At 39.3% G+C, this 24,533-nt stretch overlaps 1 protein-coding gene across 1 annotated transcript; it reads left to right on the top strand.

Moving 5' to 3' along the window:
* Window positions 1-278: 278 nt before the first annotated feature.
* Window positions 279-24,315, top strand: LOC111144608 (dynactin subunit 6). Its single transcript, XM_022498992.1, has 7 exons — window positions 279-1,018; window positions 8,935-8,999; window positions 18,059-18,164; window positions 19,503-19,591; window positions 20,842-20,889; window positions 21,905-22,047; window positions 23,832-24,315. The coding sequence occupies exons 1-7, from the start codon at window positions 996-998 to the stop codon at window positions 23,928-23,930; spliced, it is 573 nt and encodes a 190-aa protein (XP_022354700.1). The 5' UTR covers window positions 279-995; the 3' UTR covers window positions 23,931-24,315.
* Window positions 24,316-24,533: the final 218 nt, after the last annotated feature.

Here is a 24,533-nt window from a genome sequence, read left to right as displayed (position 1 = left end):
AAAATAAAGCAATTATCTGCAGAGATAGGCAATTTTTTTTTAAAGATTTTATTTATTCATTTGACAGACAAAGATCACAAGTAGGCAGAGAGGCAGGCAGAGAGAGAGGGAGGAAGCAGTAGGCGGAAGGAGGGAGGAAGTAGGCGATGGAAAAGAATTTGGATTTTATAAAGAATGGGAAGTGAAATAACTGGATTGGTTTTTACAGAGTGACTTTTGGCTACAGGAGAATGGCTTGGATGGGGGCTGGAGGGTGGGGATGGGGATGTGACGGGGGTGGAGGGAGCGGACTGCCCGGAAGAGCTGGCTGTTTAGAGAGGTGGCAGGGTCTTGCCCATGCATTCTGTGCAGGAGGTGAGCAAAGCCTAGGCTGCCTACAGAGTTTCTAGCTTGAGCATCTAGGTGAATGGTGAATCCCTTCACTGAGATGGAGATCAGAGCACCAACTGAGGGCGTAATTCAAAAGCTCTGTTCTATACGTCTTAGGTGTGATAGAACTTTGAGGCATCCAAGTGGAGATGCCAAGTACAATGAAGTAACCAGATGTGAAGCTCGGCAAAGAGGACAGAACTAGAGGTATCAACCCGAGAAAGCCGGCAGGTAGGAAGGTATTAACCTATGGGAATGCTGAGATCGCCCAGGAAGAGGTGAGCTCACACAAGAGAAAAGGGCGCAGGGGCCTGGCCGGAATCTTAAGCAGCAGAAGCAGACCGAAAAAGAACGGTGGCCTATGATGAGGTCGACAGGATGTGTGCCGGGTTGGACCAGGTCGCTGTTTTAAATCCAAGTCTGTCCATCCCAGGACAGCGCTATCAGCCAGAGCCCACGCAGTGTTGCCTTGTACCAGCCGCCACAGCCAGGGGGAGGAGAAACCTCCATCCCAGCAGGCCCCGCCCCGCCCGATCCTGCCAGGCGCTCCAATCGCTTGTAGAGATCATCGCTGGACCCAGGCGGTTGTGTCGATCTCCGCTCCAACTGGAGACCGGGTCCAAACCATGGCGGAGAAGACTCAAAAGAGGTGAGTCCGCTGTTTGAAAAAGCCTATTTCTACACTCCGCAGGCGCGGCAAATCTGCTTCTGGTCGCCAGTGGCAGGGACTGAGATGGTGTCTTCTCCCGGTAGCTCGGCCGAGCTGGTTGTTAAAGCCCAGAGCTGGCGGCCGCTGAGGGAGGAGGCGACGAAGGGGGTGTCAGGGAGGATGGGGAAGGGACGTGGAATCGGTGCCAGGAAGGTTTTTGTTCTTCGGTCCCGTCGTCCTCCTCCGCAACGCGCCGGCGCAGAGAGGGTCTCCGGAGGCGTTGTGCGGGGAGCCTGTCGTCGCCCACTGCCCCGGGACATAGAGGGACGCCCCCGCCCCCCCAAATCCTGCCCCGTTTGGTGCGCCTCCCACGGTCGGCGGCCTGTAACAGGATCTTCCTCCGAGCATTCCGAGACGGCCGCGGAAGTGCCGGCCACACCCCAGTCCCCTCCTGCCCAGTCGGGGGCGGTGTGTGTTGTGTCAGCGCGTCACCGTCGCTCGTCCAAAGGGGGGCCGCGCCCGCCCCGGAGCTGCGTGGATAAGCTCCTTCGCAAACGCGTGAGGACAGCGATGGGGCTTCTTCTCCAGCAGTCCTCACTGCTGGAAACGGGTGGTGGCAGAGACGGGCTGGGTGGGAGAAGGGCTTACTCCGAAAGCAGCCGCGTTGAGCACCCTCTACTGACTCTTCCTTGAACAGAAAAACCGATTCTGTAGTAATAAATGAAAATTTAGGGTTTTCTTCTCTTGAGGCAGTTATTTTAGTAGGTCCTCGGCTAAGCCTTTTCCTCCCAGCCGTCTGAGCCCCCCCCCCCCGCCCCCGCCACATCACTCTGAAGTGCAGTGGAGTCTACACGTAGATGTTTGGACTGTGTTTGAGTTGGTCTAGTCGTGAATTTAATTACTTTAGGCCTCAGAAGTATGCTGATCGGGACACAAACTCGACCTGGGTCCTCTCCCTTAGGCATAAGACTGGACAGAGGGACACTTGGGAATCGCTCCTTTCCTCACTTGTCTAGGACAAGTTAAGTGTTAGCTAATGCCCTTTTCCTAAAAAATCATACTGAGAGGGAGGCTGAGGAAATGGAAACCAGGAAATAAGGTCTAAAACAGGAAGCATTTTAGAAAGCCTGGTTTATTTGACCAGGGCCTAATAAATTGCATTATTTTAACACACCCGCCACTCTAAATGAAAAGCATCAGAGGAATAGCACTTAGGAAAGGTGATGTATTCAAGACAGCATCATTCTGCTCTCATAGGAAAAATACCCAACATGTCAGGATGTTTCCAGGAAACTTTCAGCTAACAGAAAAGACATGATTGGTGTTCGGATAATGATGCCTCAGGGACCAACTGCTTCGGGAAATTTCTAGTATCTCGGCTTCAGTCTCCTCATCTATAAAATGAGAGGGTTCGGCTATTTCTGCTTTCTGTTCCATGGTACTCAAGTTTTTCATGCACTGGGTAGAAAGGTTATATTTTTTCTGGGACTTCAGTAAACACATAACCCAGATGCATCATTTCTAGAATTTCATTAACTTGTGCTTTGTAGAAAGTCGCTGTATGTCAAAATGATGGAAACAGATGTAGCTGTGTCTGATCTCACAAATATTTCTTGAAGATAGACTCAGGGGTTATCAGTTTGGGTTTGGTTCTTTTATTTTTTATTTATTTATTTATTTATTTATTTTTAAAGATTTATTTATTTATTTATTTGACAGAGATCACAAGTAGGCAGAGAGACAGGCAGAGAGAGGAGGAAGCAGGCTCCCCGCCGAACAGAGAGCCCGATGCGGGGCTCCATCCCAGGACCCCGGGATCATGACCTGAGCCGAAGGCAGAGGCTTTAACCCACTGAGCCACCCAGGCGCCCCGGTTTGGTTCTTTTAGAGTTTTAAAAATACTTGGTGGTAGGAGAAAAAATTGTGTATGTCTCCTTTTTTTATCTTTCCCTATCAGTAGGGAAGTTGGTGTGATTTAAGAAAAATATTTTTGGTGATACTTTGCACTTGTATTAGCGAATATTTAGGGGGATTCTGGAATGTGAATGATGGAGAGATACGTTAAGGCGTTTGTACCCTGCTAACTCTCAGACCTTTATTTCTGGTCTCGAACTCTCTAGCTCTGTGTTTTCACTTTCTTACTGGGTCTTTCTCTTGAATTTTCTATGGACCCTCAACCTGAATTAATCTAAAATTTAACAAAATAAGTTCATTATTTTCATATCCTTTCTTTTCTATGTACTGATGATTTTCAAATCTTCTCACAGATATACCAGATATCTAGTAAACCATCACATAATCTGTCATCGTCTTTTTTTTTTTTTTTTTTTTTTTTTTGACGATCTCCCCATTGAAACCTATCAGCTTTGTTCTCTGAGGCTGATGCATGACTTTTGTCCTGATAATTTCCCTCTGTCCTCACACACTGGGATCTCTGTTTCTAGAATCTATCTTGTCTGTTGGCTTTTATTTAGCTTGGTACATCCTTTGGCAGCTTCCTAATAAAGAGTACTTAAGAGATCTTTTTTTTTTTTTTAAGTAAGTAAGTATGAATGTAAGTATGTATGAAAGTAAGTATGAATGAAAGCAAGTATAAATACTTACTAAAGTAAGTATGAAAATGTCCTTATTCTCCTTCCATACTTGATTGCTAGTTTGGTTGGATAGGTAGCTCTAGTTTGAACATAGTTTTTGCTTAGCATTCTGTAGCTATTGTGTTCTGGTTTTCTAGCCTCCAGTATTGCCATTCTGATTATTTTAATCCCTCTGTGTGACTTTGGTTTTGGTTTTGGTTTTGGTTTTTTTGTTCTGCAAACTATAAGGATCTTTAGCATGGCATTCAGAAATTTGAAGAGGATGTTACTTGGTATGGGTCCTTTGCATTCGTATCCTTTTAGAGTTGAGATTAATATCCTTTAGTAATGGGAAATTTTCTTATATTATTCTTTAAATAGTTTTTTCTACAAATTCTTTTCTCCTTTCGAGATTTCTTTTTTTTTTTTTTTTTTTTTTTTTTTCTTTTCCTTAGAAAGAGAGAGACAGCACAGTGGGGGTGGGGGGCAGAGGGAGAGAGAGAGAAGCAGACTCTGCTGAGCTGGAGCCCAGTGCAATGTGGGACTCTATCCCAGGACCCATGAGATCATGACCTAAGCTGACCCAGGAGTTGGACACTGAACCAACTGCGCCACCCAGGCACCCCTTGAGGTTTCTTTTATTTGGATTCTCTTTTCTCATTTTTCTCTCCTTCCCCTCCTCCTCCCCATTTTGTTCTGCTTTCTGGAAGAGCTCTTTTTTTTAACCTCACTCCTAGTGATTTCAAATTTCGATCATGTTTTTAATCTCTTGGAGCTCTTTCTTCTTTTATTAATTTTTAAAAAATATTTTATTTATTTATTTGACAGAGAGAGAGAGATCACAAGTAGGCAGAGAGGCAGGCAGAGGGGGAAGGGGAAGCAGGCTCCCCGCTGAGCAGAGAGCCCAATGCAGGACTCAATTCCAGGACCCCGAGATCATGACCTGAGCCAAAGGCAGAAGCTTAACCCACTGAGCCACCCAGGCGCCCCTTGGAGCTCTTTCTTAGACATTGTTCCTTTTTCATAGACTTCTGTCTTGTTTTACGCAGTAATGTCTCTTATTTCTCTGAATTATAAGGTGTTTTTTTTTTTAAGTTTTCTTTTAGTACCTGAATTGTCTGTGTTTTCTCAAACTGTTCTTTTTCCTCTTTGTTTTGCTTTTTTTCCTTTTTAGTTGGAGGCTTTCCTGATTTATCTGATAATCTCTGGCTCTCCGTCCATTATTGAGAATGAGAACTAAACAACTGGAAGGTGGGGAGCGCCTAGGTGGCTCAGTGGGTTAAAGCCTCTGCCTTCAGCTCAGGTGATGATCTCAGGGTCCTGTGATCGAGCCCCACACCGGGCTCTCAGCTCAGCAGGGAGCCTGGTCCTCCTCTCTCTCTGCCTGCCAAATAAATAAATAAAATCTTAAAAAAAAAAAAAAAAAAGTAGTTTTGGGGAGCCTGGGTGGCTCAGTCATTAAGCGTCTGCCTTCGGCTGGGGTCATGATCCCGGGGTCCTGGGATGAAGCCCCTCATTGGCTCCCTGCTTGGTGGGAAGCCTGCTTCTCCCTCTCCCACTCCCCCTGCTTGTGTTCCCTCTCTCGCTGTGTTTCTGTCAAATAAATAAATAAAATCTTTCAAAAAAAAAAAAAGAGGACAGAAAAAAAAGTAGTTTTATCTTGTTTTGTCTTTTAATTGTTACGGAATATATAGTGTTCCAGTTAGGTGATGATTATATTTTATTTCATTACTCCTCCCCTTTTACGATTTCATTATTCTAAACAACATTGCCAATTTTTGCATATATATATTCCTCCTATTGAATTCTTGATGAGAGAACTCCAGAAATAGATTTCTGAGGTCAAGCATTGTGACTGTGTTGATGATTCCTGTTGCATATTGATACAGTATTTTCCAGGAAGTGTCCTAATAATTGTCAACAAAGGTGTTCAAGTGTCTTAGTTAAATTATAGGTGCATCATCATTTGATTACCATCATAAATAAAAGCAAAAACTCCTCATTACCCTGAACAAACTAATACAAGAAATGGACCAGAATATGATTATATGACTATTCTAAGTATTCATATTTATTTCATAACACAACCTTTTGTTTCTTACTTACATTGACTTGTGTCATGTATCAAGCATCCTGAATGTAATATGACACAGAACAGGTATAGACAATGATCTAGAAATACTATAACCAATGTCATTGAATATGACATAATAAGGTTATATATGTGATAGCTGGGTATTTATTTGAAGGTTGGAAGTAAGGAGAAGGGATACTAATGAATAATAATTTTATCCTTGGTTAAAAAAGATTGTTGTTGAAGCAATAGGAACAGTGATTTAAAGAACAAAAAAACTGGTCTTGGGGCACCTGGGTGGCACTGGACTCTTGGTTTTGGTTGAGGTCATGATTCCAGGGTTTTGAGATCAAGCCCTGCATCTATCTGGCTTAAGGGCAGAGTCTGCTTGAGATTTTCTCTCCCTCTGTTCCTCCTCCTGGTGCTCTCTCTTTCTCTCTCAAATAAATAAATAAATAAATCTTAAAAAAAAATCTTAAAGGGAAACTGAGAAGTCTAAAATTAATTAAATGATACTTAAGAGTTACAACAAAGTATTTTTAGGTAAAATAAAGTTTAAGTGGGGGAGGGCATATAGGGATCATAATTTGAGGGAGATTTTTTAAGGAAATAGGGATAAATAAATAATCACCCTGATTATGGAAATGAATCCAGTACCCACTTAGCACCTGGTGTTAAGAAAATTTTATCATGCTCTTTTTTGTTTTGTTTTATTTACATATTGAATAAGCAGTGCATTTGTGGGTTTCAAAATACAAGCAGTTAAAAAATGAGCATCTAATGAAAAAGTGTCTGTATGCCATTGTGTCCCTGCTATCCAGCTCCTCTCTCTGAAGGTGGTAAAGATTATTAGTACCTTGTCTGTTCCTCTGGAGTTGGTTTGGAAATATTCAAGCAAATACGAATATTCAGCAGGTACACACTGGTGCGGCTGTATTGGTTGCATCAGTTGTAAATGATGCTCAAAAGTTAGAGAAATTTAATGTGCTAATTACTTTAAATATTTTGTTAGAATGGCAAGCATGTCCTGTTTAAGTTCATGTTTCATATAATGAAAATTTACGTTAATCAAGGAGGACAAATACGAAAGCATGAACCTGCCTCACAGTAAAACATTTGGAAAAAAAGAAAATCTGGCAATAACAATTTTTTTAACCAAAGAAATGTCCAAAAAAAAAAGACATGAAAAACAAGTAGAAAGTACCATTAGCATTTTTATACTATCTACTGTAAGTTAAAAATAAGCAAATATTTTCATACATGAATATTTATAGAACTTAAAAAATAATATTGATATGAGTGAATCATTATACTCTACATTTATGGTTCTTACTGCTTGAAAAACATATTTGCTAAAATAAGAAAACAAGTTTTTAGAAAATTTATAAACCAAAGCATTAACATTTTGGTCAAGAAAATTTCAACTGTTTTACATACCAGGTTTTATTAATTTATTTAAAATGCATCATTCGGGGCACCTGGGTGGCTCACCATCAACCACTGGGTTAAGTGACTGCCTTCAGCTCAGGTCATGATCCCAGGGTCCTAGGATCAAACCCCATGTCAGGCTCCTTACTTAGTAGGGAGCCTGCTTCTCCCTCTGCCTGCTTCTTTGCCTGCTTGTGCTCACTCTGTTAAATAAATAAATAAAATAAAATAAAAATAAAACGCATCATTCATGGCTTAGAAAGATAGTTTGATAGGTTTTGTTGGTCTTACGGAGCCAGAACAGGTTAAGGATATTAAACATCATACTGAAAGTCTTAACCAGGGCAATAAGGCAAGAAAAAGAAATAATATGCATGTAGACTGGAAGAGAAGTAAAACTGTCCCATTCACAGACAACAAAATTCTTTTTGTGAGAAATCCCAGAGAATCTATGTGAACTGAGTGGGTTTAGCAAGGTTTTAGGAAACAAAGTCAATATACAAAATTATATTTCTTTATCTCATTTTCTTCTTTTTTTTTTTTTAAAGTAGGCTCCACACCTAGCATGGAGTCTAATGAAGAGTTTGAATTCACGATCCTGAGATCAAGACCTGAGCTGAAATCAAGAATCTAACACTTAACCTACTGAGCCACTCAGGCGCCCCCAAAATTATTGTGTTCCTATTTACTTGCAGTGAACAACTAGAAATCAAAATTTTGAAAAATCCAAATAGGATTATAAAGTAAAATTAGCTAACATGGTATTGCTACTATTTTAGAGAAGCTGAGTGCATATTTAACACCATGAATAATTTCATTATTACTAAGGAAAATACTTAATAAGAACAAGTTACCAAATGATTATCAGTTTAAGGGCGGGGGGAGTCATTTGGTACAGTTCTGCATGTCTGCTCATGCCCAGCCAAGGCAGCATTTAGCTAGATTGAGCTGTGTTAAACAGGACGTCACAGAATATCAAAAAGCATCAGTAAATTATTTGTACATTAATAATATGGGGACAATTTGCATTCCAATTTATATCACTCAGCAGTTTTACAACATATATAGTTAGAGAATAAATAGGAATCTTTGTAAATTTTAAATCTCTGCATTGATTTCTATATTAATATTACCTTGCTGGTTGTTAAATATTTTGAATGTACATTCTTTTACAAAATTTATGGTGTATGATATACTCTCCATTTTCTGGCTTTGATCTTTTTTGACTTAATATAGCTTGGAACTCGTTCCAAATCTTTACATAAAATATTATTCTTTCTTTTTTTTGACTGTGTAATAAACTGTGGTGTACCATAGTTATTAGTATTAATCAGTCCCTTACTAATGGATAGTTAGGTGTATTCAGTTTTATCCTATTTGGAAACAGTGCTGGTGTTAAAAGAATCCAAAGCCTCTTTTCTTGGGCGTTTTATTTTTATCATTTTTTAAAAGATTTATTTATTTTAGAGAAAGTGAGTGAGCACAGGGAGTGGGGGCAGAGGGAGAGAGAGAATTTCAAGCAGACTCCCCAGTGAGCACAAAGCCTGATAAAGGACTCAATCCCGTGACCCTGAGATTATGGCCTGAGCAGAAACCAAGAGTCAGTCACTTAACTGAGCCACCAAGGCACTCCCTCAAGCATTTTAATAAGGTATCATTAGTGATTTTAGCCAATGGATTGTATGCCTCCTGAGAATTTTATAATATATTAAATACCCTATTCTCTTACAGTTTTTTAAATCCATTTTTTAAACCTTTTTCTCACTGCAGTGTTAAAATAACTTCTATAACAATATTTTTAAAATGTACCCATGGTGAATATTACCTTTTTCTTTCTACAGTGTGAAGATTGCTCCTGGAGCAGTTGTGTGTGTAGAAAGTGAAATTCGGGGTGATGTAACCATAGGTAAGAAAATAGTTTATTAGTTATTTAGTTAAATAGTTTTTTAATTATTTCTAAAAAATGGATGTAATTTAATTTATTTCAGTGCTTTACAGTTAATTAGGTTTTATATTTTGTCTGTTTCACTGATGTCCTAATTTTATTGACAAAATAATGTATTTTTCCTGTGTATATTAAATATTTCTAATAGAATTAGGTCTGATGGAAACTTTTTTAAGATTCTGTTTTTAGGTAATTTCTACACCCAACATGGAGCTCAAACTCAGAACCCTGAGATTGAGTCGCGTGCTCCGCCCAGTGAGCCAGCCAGGCCCTCTGATGGACTCTATGTTTATGTTTCTGTCTGATAAACTAATGAGGCAATATAATGAAGTCACTGATTTATTTGAGAAACATCCAAATGTGTACCTGCTGTGTGCCAGGCATGTGCTAGCACTAGGGACACAGGAGTGAACACAGCAGACAAGGTACTGCTTTGTGGAGCTTACATGCTACTGTTAATGAGTGTGGACCATGGAGTCTGACAGACCTGGGTTGGCGTCCTTGCTCTTTACCTGCCAGTTTACTTTAGTAGACCTTCATTTTCCCTATCCTCACTGACCTTCATTTTCCCTATCCGCGTGTAATTGTGTGTTTTAGAATTAGGTTCAGCTGCATATAGTGGTGGCTTTATCTATGCAGAGATTTATTCTTTTATATAAAGAAATACAGAGGTGGGCAATTCAGGACTACTTAGTTGGTTGTCCAGGGGCTCTGGCCTTGTAGGCCAGGATGCGATCCTAAAGCACCAAGAGTGATCTTGGATAAGAAAAGGGAGGAGTGGAGACAAAAAGGTGTACCTCCCAGTTGAGTCAGCTTCCTTTAAATAGTCTTCCTGAAAGTTCCACACCGTCTCTCTTTGTATATACAGTCTCTGCCTTGGATTTAGTGTCATGGACACGTGTAGCTGCAGGGAAGGCTGGGAGATCATAGTCTGAACTGTGCTTTGCTTCTCCCAGTCCAGTAGGGTTCTGTTACCAGGGAAGAGGAAAGCATGGATATCTAGTGGCAATTAGCAGTTTTTGTGACATGCAAAATAGGAGTGCCTACCTCATAGGTTTTTGAAGGATTCAATAAGAGAATGTTTGTGAAAGTCATTGCCCAAATCCTAACTCTAGCTAATCGCACCATTTAATCTTAACATTGTGTAGCCTTGCTAGAGGTGAGATCCAACACTGAAATCAAGTGAACAGTTTAACAGGTGGCATCTTGCTTATATGGGCATGATTAAGTTCTCCCAAACTTACATTTTAGCCACTTACTCTTTTACATATGTTGTCACGGCCTGTCATGCCCTTGGAGCTTTACAAACGTGAGTCCGTCCTTACTAGCAGCTGCTCGTTACCAGAGTAGAGCTTTCAGAGAGAAAACATGCCCTGCTTCCTTACACCAACAGGATCTTTAATAGGAAAAAAAAAAAAACACGAATTTTATTAGGTCTAAGCCTCTGACCAATTTAGGCATCATGTCTTAGAGAACACGTGACGATTGTGCTGGGATTATGGAACATCACTGGGAATTTGCCAGGTTGGATTTATGTAATTATTTTAAGTTGACAGAACTTCAGAGTTTAGAAGATTACCCAGTTTCTGTTCAGTGCTATGTTAACTCTTTGTGAATTCCCAAACCACTTGCAAACTTTTTATGAGGAGAAATCATGATGGCCACTTGTTTATCGGTGCTCTTCTGCACTATTTTTAATCTGGTATTCTTATGGTTTTCATCGTGATTTGAGAAAAAACCCTCTCATTAGCTCACAAGGTATTCTATAATTAGAATGAAAGTAAGACTAAAATAATGTAGCTAATAACACACATTTTTCCTTTCATTTCTCCTTCTTCCCCATTCTAAACTAAGTATACTATACCACTATGGAACAGATGCAAAGATGGCATCGACGCCCCTGCTGGCTCAGCGTACAAGGTGTATATATATATGTGTGTGTGTGTGTTTCTGACTTGGAAAAAAACACCTGTTACTTGTAGAAGCTTATGTAGAATAGCAGGAAAACCTTTCTCCTGTGAAAAGGAAGGGTGGGCCACTGGCTACTGCATGGGATTAGAACATGAGGGTTACCAGGAGTCAACTCGCTTTCTTGTTTCTCCTGTTGTCTTTTACTACTTTACGCTCCTCTCTTTTCTTTATCCTTATGTCAACCAACCGTCCCTAATGTTGAAATTATGTAAGGAAATACAGTGTTTATTTTTTATTTATTTATTTATTTATTTATTTATTTATTTATTTATTTGACAGAGAGATCACGATTAGGCAGGCAGAGAGGAAGGGAAGCAGGCTCCCTGTTGAGCTGAGAGCCCGATGCAGGACTCGATCCCAGGGCCGTGGAATCATGACATGAGCCGAAGGCAGAGGCTTCAACCCACTGAGCCACCCCAGGAAATACAGTGTTTAAATCTACTTTCCATATAGGTTTTTCCTCTAGCTGATAGTACACAGCTCTGTGGTTAAGATATAAAATGACAGTTCAATACAGATTTTCAGTGATAGATTAATAGTGTAAGAATTGGTCATAATTTTTTAACTAGTGATTTGAAGCTTGTCATAGAATGAATCTAAGTTAGTATTTGTTATGCTTATTTTTGACCCAGTTTTTTTAAACAAGAAAATTTGCTAAAATACTTTACAGAAATATCTCAGTTTTTTAAATTAAGGAAAATATTCAGAAGGGATATAGTTACCCATTGTTTAGTCTTTTACAATTCTTCATTTTCATTTTGTTTCTTACCTTTTTGTTTTTGTTTTTTTGTTTTGTGTTTCTCATCTTTGATTGTATATATAAGTATGGAAACTTTCTAGAATCGGTATTTAGAGAGCCATTTCTATCATTTTTAAAAAAGATTTTATTTATTTATTTATTTGTCAGAGAGAGAGAGAGAGCACAAGCAGGCAGAGTGGCAGGCAGAGGCAGAGAGAGAAGCAGGCTCCCCAATGAGGAAGGAGCCTGATGTGGGACTCAATCCCAGGACCCCGGGATCGTGACCTGAGTGGAAGGCAGCGGGTTAACCAACTGAGCCACCCAGGCATCCCTATCATTGTTTTTTTTTTAAGGATTTTTTTTTTTTACTTATTTAAGAGAGAGAGAATGAGTTGGGGAGAGGGGTAGAGGGAGAGTGGTTAGCAGACTCTGCTGAGCGGGAGCCCGATGTGGGGCTTGATCCCAGGACCCTAGAATCATGACCCGAGCTCAAGGCAGATGTTTAATCAGCTGAGCCACCCAGGCACCCTCCATCATTGTTATATTTGGTATAAGATATCTCTAATCACGGTGCCTGGGTGGCTCAGATAATTAAATGTCCGACTCCTGATTGCGACTCAGGTTATGATCTCAGGGTTGTGAGACCCAGTCCTGCACTGGGCTCTATGTTGGGTGCCCTGGGCATGGAGACTGCTTAAGGTGCTCACTCTCCCTTTCCCTCTTCCCTCTCCCTCCCCAGATAAATGTAAATGTAAAACCTTTTGACTGTTATTAATTCATTTTTCTGATGTAATACATCAGATTAAAAAGCTCCTAGGAGATACGAAGTTAAATCAACTGGGAGAGTAGAGATAAGTTATTTAATTTAAACTTACTCTCTCCACCATGGTTTGTTTGTTTGTTTTCTGATTTATGGCATTTATTTATTTATTTACTCATTCATTCATTCATTCATTCATTCATTTATTTATTGCTTTTGCCTAATATACCAGAATAAAGTCTTTTTCTCTTATGCTGTGGATAGGGAGATTTGAACATTTAATAAGCTCTATTTTCTGGGTTAAGTAGCAATAAACTTAAGTGTAATTGAATTAATGGATTTTTCACAGGATGTTATGCATAACTTTCTGTCTCCTAGTTGGTTATACTCCTACCAGATTATTCCATTCTGAAATATTTCGAAAGTAATTTTTTCCTTCTCTGTGTTTCAGTGAAACCTGATCTTCTATTCTAGAAAAATCAGGTGTTTGGTTTATCAAAGAAACTAGTCTGAAGCTTTGGAGTATTGTCCTTAAGCAGAAATTCTGTGACTTGAGGCTCTGCTGGAACCTGACCCCTTTCATTAGAGGCTACTGGGAAACAGACCTTGGGAAAAATAACAGCTCTCTTGTTAATTACAGTGTAGGTAAACAAGGTTTCATAGTATCAAGCCTGTTTGTAATTAGGCTGCCTTGGATTTTGGGCCACGCATTATTTCCTTAAATTTTGCTTTGAAAGCTGAAAAACATTGCAGAAAGTCACTTCTAAGCACAGTCTGTAGTCCCACCATGGGGTGAACGTCAGTCTCCTGGTCTTAGGACGGGGCTTGGTTGGGACATTACAAGTAGGAAGGCAGAACTCCACACAGTGTGAAACGCTGAGATGGAAGCCCTATGTCCCACTTACTCTGTCTTTCTGTCCATTAGGGTTTTTAATACAGATCAAAAGCTTCCCTTTACCATGGAAATCTTTTTCAATAAGGCAGAACAGTGGCTTTGATTTAAACTTCATCAAATATAAAGCAGTGCTTACAGGTACTTCAGCTTACAGGTCAAAAGAATTGTTTTAATTTTCAAAGGAAAAAGCTTGTGGCTTTTTGAACTGTTTATTGACATATGAAAATGTGCACAGAGATTGCTTTCTGTGGCGAAGACAGACAGGAAAAATGCCCTTTACCAAATGAGCGGAATGGAAATTTGATGCGAGGAATGCCTTTCTGGCTGTGTTGCATCAAGCCCAGCCAACCATTTAGAAAAATAATTCATCAGCCGGCAAGGCAACTCCAACTCTAGACACATTTATCCAAACAAGGAGATAAGCCAAATAGGGTTTCAGCGCATTTGGTAAGAAAATATACAAACTACCCTGCCAGTGAGAGCTCCAAGAAGTTCACAACAACCTTTAAAAAAAAAAATCTTTCCATGGTGACAGATTTTATTTTTAAAGCATTTTAACCTCAAGACTCTTAAACTTGGTTTGCAATCAGACCCATTCTAGGTAAAAGTGCTTCTCGCATGTGGTAGAGTGTAGAACAGTCTGTGCTCACATTTTAGTCAGCTACGGCTGCCCGGGACTTGGAATAGCACTTGGATGTCCGGGCTCTCTGGTGCCAGCCACCAGCCCCAAACTGTGCAGAGACGGAGTCCACAGTGTGGACCGCACACCTGACCCCGAATGGCCCTTTGGCCAGCCTTCCAAACCAAAATCTTAGCAGTCATGTGCCAAAGGACATGTGTACTAACCTCTCTAGTCTCTACCCCAGAAGACCTAGGACAGGTTTAGGGGAGCTGTTCAGTTTATTATCACCCATGACTTTTGCTGTTACTTCACAATTCAAAGTTTACGTTTTGCCCTTTTACGTTCTTTCCGCCCCAAATATGAGGACTTGTAGTTTGGCGGTACTGCCACCAGGGGGAGGTGCTGTCTTAAGTGCAGATCTCACCCAAGCTGGTGATGTTGCTTCATATCTCAGGGCCTTCAGATTTCTAACCAGGAGTTTTCCAGTTTTCTTCTAGCTAACTTATTGATAATGATAAAAATGGTAATAACAATATAAAATGCCTGGTTAAAATAGCTCAGGCGTTATATTTAAAAATTGTATGAGACATGGAGATCATGTCTTTGTTTTTTTCAAATTTCATTTTTTAAAATTTGTGTTTGTATAATTAACATGTATTATATCATTTTTGAAAGGGAAAAATGGAAATATCACTTGTTTTCAGAGCTACACTTTAGAGGAACTTTTAAAGAAAGGCAGGTTTCAGTAATAACCTTGTCATACTAGTCCATTCTCAGGTAGCTTCTCGCAGGTGGACTTGCTGTCAAAAGCTACAGCTTGAGGACCAGCAGAATAGCTAGTGCAGCCGGCTTCTTGTCCAGCAGTGGCAGCCGATCTGCTTTCTATCACAGCGTGATGATCTCTTCCCAGAGATTCTAATGCTAGTATGGAAAATACTTTTTTAATTTCTTTTACTATTTTACAGTAATATATAAATTTCTCCATGCTGATTAAAAGGAGTTACTACCCTGGTAACCTGAGTAGAGGAGTAAAGTGGACCCCTTTTTTGTCTCTCAGACCAGAAGGAGTTGTTGTACTTATTATGATAGTTACACAAATAGCCTTTGGTGTCAGATAGTGATGAACCTCCCATTTTTAACAATTACGGACCAGACCCTGTGATCTGCCTTTCAGACATTATTTCGTATAACCCACACTTCAACACGTTGAAGTAGGTTGCTCCAGATCTCATCTTTTTCTGGGGGAGAGAACAGGCATTTGAGAGATGAAGCACACAGCCTTTCCGTGGTAGAGACCAGGGTCAGGACCTTCCAGATGAGGGGTGGGGTGCTGGCAGGGCTCTAATGACAAAGAACCTAAAATTGAATGATTTGTACCTTTTATCAAAGAACATTTTATTTTGTTTTATTTTTAAGATTTTATTTATTTATTTGAGAGAGAGAAAGCAGAGTGAGAGAGAGCACCACTGGGGGAGGGGCAGGAGGGAGGGAGAAGAGCAGGCTCCCCTGGGAGCAGGGAGCCTGATGTGGGGTTCCATCCCAGGACCCTGGATTCGTGACCTGAGACGAAGGCAGATGCTTAACCGACTGAGCCACCCAGGCACCCCCATCACAGAGCATTTTAAAGTAAAATGCAAATCTGGTATTGTGCAAACTATAGATTCAAATTGGTTCACACAGCTGGAAGACCTGTAAGAAATTTCTCATTTCAAAAGAATCCAGTGTTTGTTTTAGTAGCAGTGTTTGTTTTAGTAGTTTAGTAGTTTAGTTTAGTAATTTAGTAGTTTAGTTTTGTTTTTAGCACCTCTCTCCCAAAAGTGTTAACATCTGAATGCCCATCATTAAGGGCTTGGTTAAATAAATTATGGTATGTTAATATGATATGAAATACTATTCAGCCACTGAAAAGAATAGCTAGCTAAATGTACTTATATGGGAAAATCATCATGACTTTTCGGGTGAATAAAGCAAATTGTAGAATAATAAGCACTGTTCCTTGATTTAAAAACAAACAAACCGTGCGCCTATAGTCCGTATTTTTCTACCTTCAAATTCTATTTATTCTTTAACTTTATGATAAAATATATTTTATATACAGTGACATTTACAGGTCTTAAGTATATAGTAGAACTTAAGTCTGGAATAATATACCCCAAACTTTTAAGAATAGTTACCTCTAGGGAATAGGGTTGCATAAAGAGAGGATCTTTCAGTTTTTGCTTTGAGTTTTTTTTTTTTTTAAAGATTTTATTTATTTATTTGGCAGACAGAGATCACAAGGAGGCAGAGAGGCAGGCAGAGAGAGAGGAGGAGGAAGCAGGCTTCCCGCTGAGCAGAGAGCCCAGAACCCTGGGATCATGACCTGAGCCTAAGGCAGAGGCTTTAACCCACTGAGCCACCCAGGCGCCCCTTGCTTTGAGTTTTTATAATGGGCACATAATACTTTTATAAATGTGTGTATTTTTTTAACAAAGAAAAAAAAAGGCACACATGTCCACTTGAGAACCTTCCCAGAGATCTGAGAAATCCCATCTTCTGTCGTGAATAGGAGAAGTTGCCAGGGAAATTTACTTTGGCATCTGAGGACTTGGGGAGTGAGAGGTGACAGAAATAGCAAAGCCTCTCTCCTGTTGCTCCTTATCAGACTGTGGGTCCTTTGCTGGTGCATCCTGTCTCGGGCCCCACCCTCCTTTATCAGTCCCCAGCATTGTTAGGGGAAAAAGAAAGCTGCATGAAGGTTCCTTCCAGTTCTCTAGGCACCAGGAACGCCTCATTTATTTTAATACATTTGTGTGTGAGTGTGTTAAGTATTTCCAGTTTTCAAGATAAACAAAACAAGATACGCAAGCTCCAGAGGGCAAAAGTAGCATGTATTCCTTTTTGTTTCCTTGTGACCTGTAGCACTGCATCACCAGCAGGTAATAACTACAGAATAAATTAATTTACACAATCCAATACCGAGCTACATGAACAGTGTCCTCTTCCTGACTGCCTCCCACCTTCTGTCAACGCTTCTGCCCACACTCTCTTACTTTCAGAGTCGGATCCCAGCTGCTTGTTTACCAGTAGAAATAGCCTTTGGCCTCGGGGGTGGGCGGGGCCGGTGCTGCAGGGAGTGGCGAAAGTGAGATACTATTTTCTCCTGAGTGGTTTCATGATCACCAAACGCTAGGCCTTCAGGAAATTAGGAACCAGGGGAGGGAACGTGTTAGCACTCCAGAATGCTGTCCCTGTTTGAGCAGTGCAATGCCTCCTCCACCCTAATGGTGAAATGGGTGTGGTGAGACCCCATCTTGCTCCCTTCAATTTGAGATGGGAGACGTTGCCTCAGTTGGCCTATCTCAGAGTTTTAGGACTCCAATAATCACATTTGTCTCCTTCCACTGTCTCCCTGTAACCTTTTTCAACAAAAGCTCTGCCTCCTTCCAGGGGTTAGGCTTGCTATAGGGACAGAGACAAAGTAATGAAGACAACATTAGTTTACATATTTCCTGTCTCCCATTGCTCCTATATTGCCTTTTAGCCACATAATAAAGAGACGAACTCTGCAGTACGCTAGAATAAGAAAGTGCTTTGTGGTTCACTGGCATGAGAAAGCCGCAGCGTTGTAAGCAGACAGCCTCATTTTCATGAAGGAAAGCAAAACAAGGAAGGGAATTAATTTTTATTGCCAACAATGTGCCAGAATACCATGTCTACAAACATTATCTCATCTAATCCTTACAACCACTCTGCGAGACTGGTATTCTCACCACCCCCATTTCACTGCTGAGATAACAGAGGCTTCCAAACAGCCGCTGAGCCAGGGCTGTCTGGCTCCAGAGCCTGGGCTGTCTCCACTCACCTTGGCTTGAGATCTGGCTCCGACTACTGTTGATAACAGTGAGGAGATAACGTCTGTAATGTGCCTAGTGTGCCTGCCACATACTTTTGAAAATGTGTCTCCCCATAGCCTTGACAGCCCCCCATCTTCTCCCCTCCTATTGGAAGCGTAGCCTCCACCAATAATTCCGTTTCATCATATTTTTAACAGGACCTAGGACGGTGATCCACCCTAAAGCACGCATTATTGCCGAAGCCGGGCCCATCGTGATCGGTGAAGGTAACCTCATAGAGGAACAGGCGCTTATCATAAATGCGTGAGTACGACTCTTACAGATACTCTGAACGAAGGGGCACAGATTGTGTTTTTATTAATTTCAGCTTATCTATAGGAACCTTTTACAACAGACATCTGAAAAGCCTGCTATTTTAGAACTAGAGAAACATTAAGGATCTTTTCAACAGGAGAAATTAGTTAATGAGGAAACCAGAGACCAGATAGGTGAAGAGACTTGTCCAAGGTGAGAGAACTCCTCCGTAGCTGACTAGAATCCCCTCCTCTGTGTCTGATGGCCTTCCCTTACATGTCACTACCTCTTCTGTGAGTTAAGCAAACATTTCCTGACTCTTGCGATCAAGTGCTGTGCTGACCACCCCAAAAAGAGTCTTTTGATTGGATGATTTCTCAGTTCTGGCCGGAATGTTATTACTCATGCCCAGACACATGAACTTAATTCTGTTGTATATTTTCATAAACCTTATGTGGGGTAGCACCCAGAATTATATTTGAAAATTTGGAGGGTTCTAGAGGCAATTTTTAACTTTGAAGAGTAAAGAAATAATAAAATATTAAACATGTGCATAATCTTAGTGAACTAGACTGTAATACCTATGAAGTTTTCATAAGCATTTGTAAAGCTTTCTAGATAAAATTTTGGCAGGAAATTCAAGCTTATACCTGATTTATAGCAACAAATGTATGGAATTTTTAAGAAAGACCTTGGGAAAATATTTAACTGTGATAAAGAGATTGATTTGTCTTAACACTTACTTAGAATTTGGGAGTTTCTACTATATTAAGAGTTTCTTTTTAAAATCTATTTTGGCACCTTTACTGTAAGTCAGTTGACAACAGCTATATTCTGTAGTAACTCACTGTCAGAGATAAAGCTCCATTTAAAAAATGGCTTCCTCTTAGACCACAAACATTTAATGTTCCAAATATTTCAAACTACCTAACAGCATAAAATAATTATTTGATGTGAATATCTGTTTGCATTTCACAATCTTGAATGATTATTAAGAATGGAAATTTTCCGACTCAGGCCCAATTTTGATTCTAATTTAACAAGCTAAAAATGATAGCCAGCAACATTTTTACCTTGTCCTGGAAAAGGCCCTCTGCGCGTTAAGCTTTACTTTGATGTCTTTAGGTATCTGCTTTTGGCTTCTTTACATTTCAGTAGTTCTTTTTCAGTTCAGAATCAGTTCTTCAGCACAGAGGATAAATAATTCACTTGGATTAAAAAATTACTTATGTAGTTATATATTTTAAGCTTGATGGAGGTAAAATTGAAAGAGTGAACCCGAATTCTAAAACAAGAGAATTGCTTATTGCATTATTGATTTTGATGATTTGTCTCTTCTTTTTATAGTTACCCTGATAACATCACTCCTGATGCTGAAGATCCAGAACCGAAACCTATGATCATTGGCACCAGTAATGTGTTTGAAGTTGGCTGTTGTATCCTTTATAATAATTTAAGTAAACTCTTCTTCCCACCTATCTTTAGCATTCAGGTCTGTCCCATAGAAATTGTCATGTTTTAGCTATCAAATATATCACATATATTATAAGTGTGAGTTCACTCACATACATACATATCTTCAGGTACCATCTTGCTCCTGTTACTACAACTTGTTGATGGGTAGCACTGACTGAGTGGCAGTAGACACAGAAATAGGAATCCTGGCTGCTAGCCTGATTTAAGAACCACAGCACTGTCCATTTGGTTCCTGTATGGTTTTGGTTAGCAGTATGCTGTCTGATGTAAAGAAATGGTGGATGGGGATGGAAATATTTCATTCTTTGTTTTTTTTCCCCCAGAGTGCTATCAGTTCTTGTGCTTGATTTTTGTCCTCTAAAAAGATAGTAAAATGTTTTCATGGTATCAGCAAAACATTATTTTATGATAGGAAAACTTGGATGAAAAAAATCTAAATGTTTAACAATAGCAAAATATTTAAATAAATTAAGCTATATGCATAAAATGGACGATCAGGACCATTAAGCAGTCATTTTAAACTATGTTTTTAAAGATTTTAATGGTATGGAATAATGCTTGCTTACAAATTTAATTGAACCAAATAAGTGAGCTGTGAGAGTTTATACAGTTTGATTTTATACCGTTTGATTCCCAGTTATATAAAGGGAATTGTATGTATTTATATAATGATATATCAAACTGTTAGCAGTGTTAGCATTAAGTGATTTGGTGATAAGTAATTTTAATTTTCTTAAAACAGTCATGAAAATATGTTACTCATAGAATTGGGATAAAAGATGCTCATTTCTTTAAAAAATATAGAAGGCGACTGCATCTGCTTAGAGATACTTGTTAAAGATTAAAACTTTACTCTCAGGCTTCTCTGAGCAAGAAGTTCTGGCCAGACTGGGGCTGCATGGCCCTTCCCATGCCTTTGTCCTCTGCCATGGTGCAGGATAAGGATATAGTGAATTAGGGACACCTGGGTGGCTCAGTGGGGTAAGTGTCTGCCTTCAGCTCAGGTCATGATCCCAGTGTCCTAGGATTGAGTATGGCATCAGTCCTTGCTCATCAGGAGCCTTCCTCTCCCCCTGTCTGCTCCTCCCCCTGCTTGTGCTCGCTCTCTGTAACAAATAAAGTCTTTAAAAAGAAAAAAAGGATATAGTGAATTAGTGGAGGGGAAAAAAGATGAACACATTTACAGTGTTTACTTAACTCTGGCTTACAGATTCTCAAGCCATGAAAATGGGAGATAATAATGTTATTGAATCAAAAGGTAAGCTATATTTGGAATTTTTTTGTGAATAGTGATTATCTCTTTTCTCTTTATTGTGTCCTGAAAAAACAACCAATGTGGAAGGAGGGTATGGTTGAAAGTGGACTAAATGTTACGAGACTAATTATTTGCCTTTAAGGAACTTAATAATATGTTTAATATATTGAATTAAAAATTCAGCCATGGATCTGCCTGGGGGGCTCAGTTGGTTAAGCATTTGACTCTTGATTTTGGCTCAGATTATGATCTCAGAGTTGTGAAATTGAGCCCCATGTCAGGCTCCTGGCTGGGCGTAGAGCCTGCTTAAGATTCTTTTTACCCTTTCCCTCTGCCCCTCCCTCCCTCCCTCCCTCCCTTAAAAAAAAAAAATCAGCTGTGTACATTGAAATCAGGATTGAATTAAACCATAATTTTCAGATGAAAGATTTGAAAAAGATTTCTACTAAATACTAATGTCAGTGATAACTTAGTTGATTAATATAATTGCAAAATTAAAGGAAAAATCATTTTCTATAGCAGTTTGCTTTCTTTAATTGCAGAAGTTCTTTACCCCAGCCAGTCAGGAACAAAGGGAAGCTACTTATAAGACTTTTTGTTAATCTACCTAATGGTTTATTATTTCAACTTGGATTACCAATTATTATCATTGTTATTTTCTATTTGTTATATACTTACTGTGTGTCAAACCTGTGCTCAGCATTTTACATTTAATATCTCACTTATTCCTTAAAACCAACTGCAAGTAGGTCAGTCTTTCCATCTTATAAATAAACTTGCTCAGAGAATTTACAGTGACTTGCCCAAGGTCACACAACTAGTCTGCAAAGCTCTGTTTTAATCCATTTAATACTAGTCAGGCGCCTGCCTCTTTACTTTATAAACTCTAAGCTGAAATATTTCCTTAAATGTTTTTCTTAAGGGTAGTTTGCAATTTAATATTTAAGTCATTTTAGAAAAAAGTTAGTGTTCTACTTATTTGTCTTAAATTGCAGGTCTTTCTTTGTTTTTACTGCAGCATATGTGGGCAGAAACGTCATATTGACAAGTGGCTGCATCATTGGGGCTTGCTGCAACCTGAACACGTTTGAAGTCATCCCTGAGAATACGGTGATCTACGGTGCAGACTGCCTTCGTCGGGCGCAGACTGAGCGGCCACAGGTACTAGAACCTGTCTTTAAAAAGAGTTCTTTCCAAAAGAAACAGAATTATATATAGAGAACAAACTGGTGGTTGCCACAGGGAAGGTAGGTGGAGGGTGGATAAAATAAAGAGGTACAAGCTTCCAGTTATAAAATAAATAAGTCAAAGAGATGAAGAGTACAACACGGGGCATGTAGTCAGTAATATTGTAAGAATAGTGTATGGTTGCTGATGGCGGCTACATTCATCATGGTGAGCACTGTGTAACGTATGGAATTGTTGAGTTGCTATGTTGTATGCTTGAAACTCATACAACACTGTTAATTATACTTGAAAGTTCTTTCTAGGGCTGCTGATTTTCCCCAAAATGTCACATGATTGTTTTAATGGGACAGCAGTCTGCTATTTAAAAAGCAGACGATTAAAATAAAACATCAGAAAAACACTCCTAAAACTAGAATTTATTTGCAGTGAAATTATTCAGTCTTCAAGTTATTACCAAAAATATGTACAAAGATGACAATGACATATTGATAGAAAAAAAGAAATCCAGAGATGTTTCTCCTGGTCTTATGTGTTTTCACTAAAGATGTGTCACCAAACTTTATAAACTATTGATTCACTCTTAAAATATTAATCCTCCAGGGTAAGGAATGACCCTACCAAATGTCTATCGGGCAGCCAACTTAGATCCATCTATTAGTTTACCAACATAGACTACTTGAAAATAAACACAGTTGGTGAATATGCAAATGTATTTGGATATTTTCCTGGCTTATGAGAATTTATCTTTTCCTCCTAAGAACCGAGAACAATGAAGAATATTTATTTAGAGTTTCATTGAGGAGGTAAATAAGATAGGGCATTTGGGGCTTTCTTTGGACAGAAGACATTCTAATTGAGGTCTTGATCCTCATCACTTGGCCCATAATATAGTGCTTTAGTCACCCAGCCTCTTTCCCCTCCCCACAAAGAAAATATTTTTTAAGTCATTTATCACTTCGCATCTGAATCTTAGCCATATTTTATCAGAAATTAGAACTCCAGTTCTCTTTGGGCTATTCTGTTTTTCTGACGTTTGGCTTTTATTACTATTATAGGCAAGTATGACTTCTATAGACTAAAAAGGCAATGAGAACAAATCTGTTTTTCTTTTCACTGTCTTTCTCATAACAGCAAAAATGATCGAAGAGGGAGAAACGAATTGGGTTAAGGGAGATTAGAGTTAAGTAAGCAAGAATATCTGAAGTTTAATGCATACTGTTTTCCACATTTCAGTGATCACAGTGATCACGTAGAGGTCCTTATTAAAAGAAGGACTGCCCAGACTTATTGAATCACAATGTCTAGGGGAGGGGCCTGAAACTCCGTATTTGTCACGAGTGCCCCTTGTGAGTTTCACAGTGAGGAAAGTTGGGGCAAAGCTGATACAGGAAGGGGGAAGAGCCGCTGAGGCCTGCAGCCGCGTGCTGTGTGGGTCCTGTGCAAAACCCTGTGCTCCAGGTTTCTGCTCACGTTGCTGTCTGTGATTAGAGCTGTTTAACTTTTTGGAGGCCAGGGTAAAGTCTGCCAAAGCAGGATTGAAAACCGAGTCCTGTATAATTTTATATGTAAAATCTTTTGGCTTTTTCTCATTACCAAACTTAACATATATTCATTGTAAATTAAAAAGAAAAAAAAAAACAGGTAAGCAAAAATAAGCCAGTGAAAATCACCTATATTTCCCTGGCGTGGTGGTAATTATTTCTGCCTGGCATTCTTTGCCTTCTGCTTGTCAGTCCATAATTATCTTATCTTTTTAGCCCCAGACACTACAGCTGGATTTCCTGATGAAAATCTTGCCAAACTACCACCACCTAAAGAAGACTATGAAAGGAAGCTCAACTCCAGTTAAGAACTAAGAACAATATATGACATCAAGATAAGAGTTTGTCTTTGACCACTGTCTTTTGAAAGGGCCACAGTGTTCATGCATTCTTAGCAGTTCCCAGAATAATCCATGTTGACTTTATTTTGTAAAATTGAGTTAGAGAGGAAGGTAATGGGTTTTCACTGTAACTGTCCTTTGTAATTTATATAAAATGCATTATTTTCTTATATCCTTTCTCCTGAGAATTTACAGGTTTAGTTTATTTTTCTTTTGTCAGATAAAATGTCAGCTATGGATTTTAGTTGTATAAAAGACTCTCCGTGATAAGGAAGGACATATTGCTGTGTATTTATATTCTAGAATATATTGTACTAAATAAAAATGCTATTGGCAGGACTTTTAGTGAACATGCTTTAATTGATTTTTCTACGTGTGTTAACTTTCCCAAAATAGATCTTTTCCTTTTTATTGCATGCTAGCTACATTAAAGCTAATGTGCTTATCTTCTCCTCTGTGGTTTTGGAGCTGTTTAAAATTTCAGGTGGAATTTTCACAGCTGTTGAATTAATTTGACTTAATTTTGTTTCCAAGAGAAAAAAAATGTATTTTCATTTTAGTAAAACAGAAATAATTA

The sequence above is a fragment of the Enhydra lutris genome, unplaced genomic scaffold (genome assembly GCF_002288905.1).
Source record: "Enhydra lutris kenyoni isolate GAN:26980312 unplaced genomic scaffold, ASM228890v2 scaffoldscaffold11, whole genome shotgun sequence".
NCBI lineage: Eukaryota > Metazoa > Chordata > Mammalia > Carnivora > Mustelidae > Enhydra > Enhydra lutris.
The sequence above is the reverse complement of the archived record's forward strand: the minus strand, read 5'-3'. Positions and strand labels throughout refer to the sequence as shown.

Bases quoted from the DNA above. Each gene is read 5' to 3' on its own strand.
- LOC111144608 (XM_022498992.1), top strand. From the start codon at position 996: ATGGCGGAGAAGACTCAAAAGAG. The intron at 18,165-19,502 runs GTGAGTACGACT...TTCTTTTTATAG, and splicing joins CAGGCGCTTATCATAAATGC to TTACCCTGATAACATCACTC. The intron at 22,048-23,831 runs GTACTAGAACCT...TTATCTTTTTAG, and splicing joins CGCAGACTGAGCGGCCACAG to CCCCAGACACTACAGCTGGA.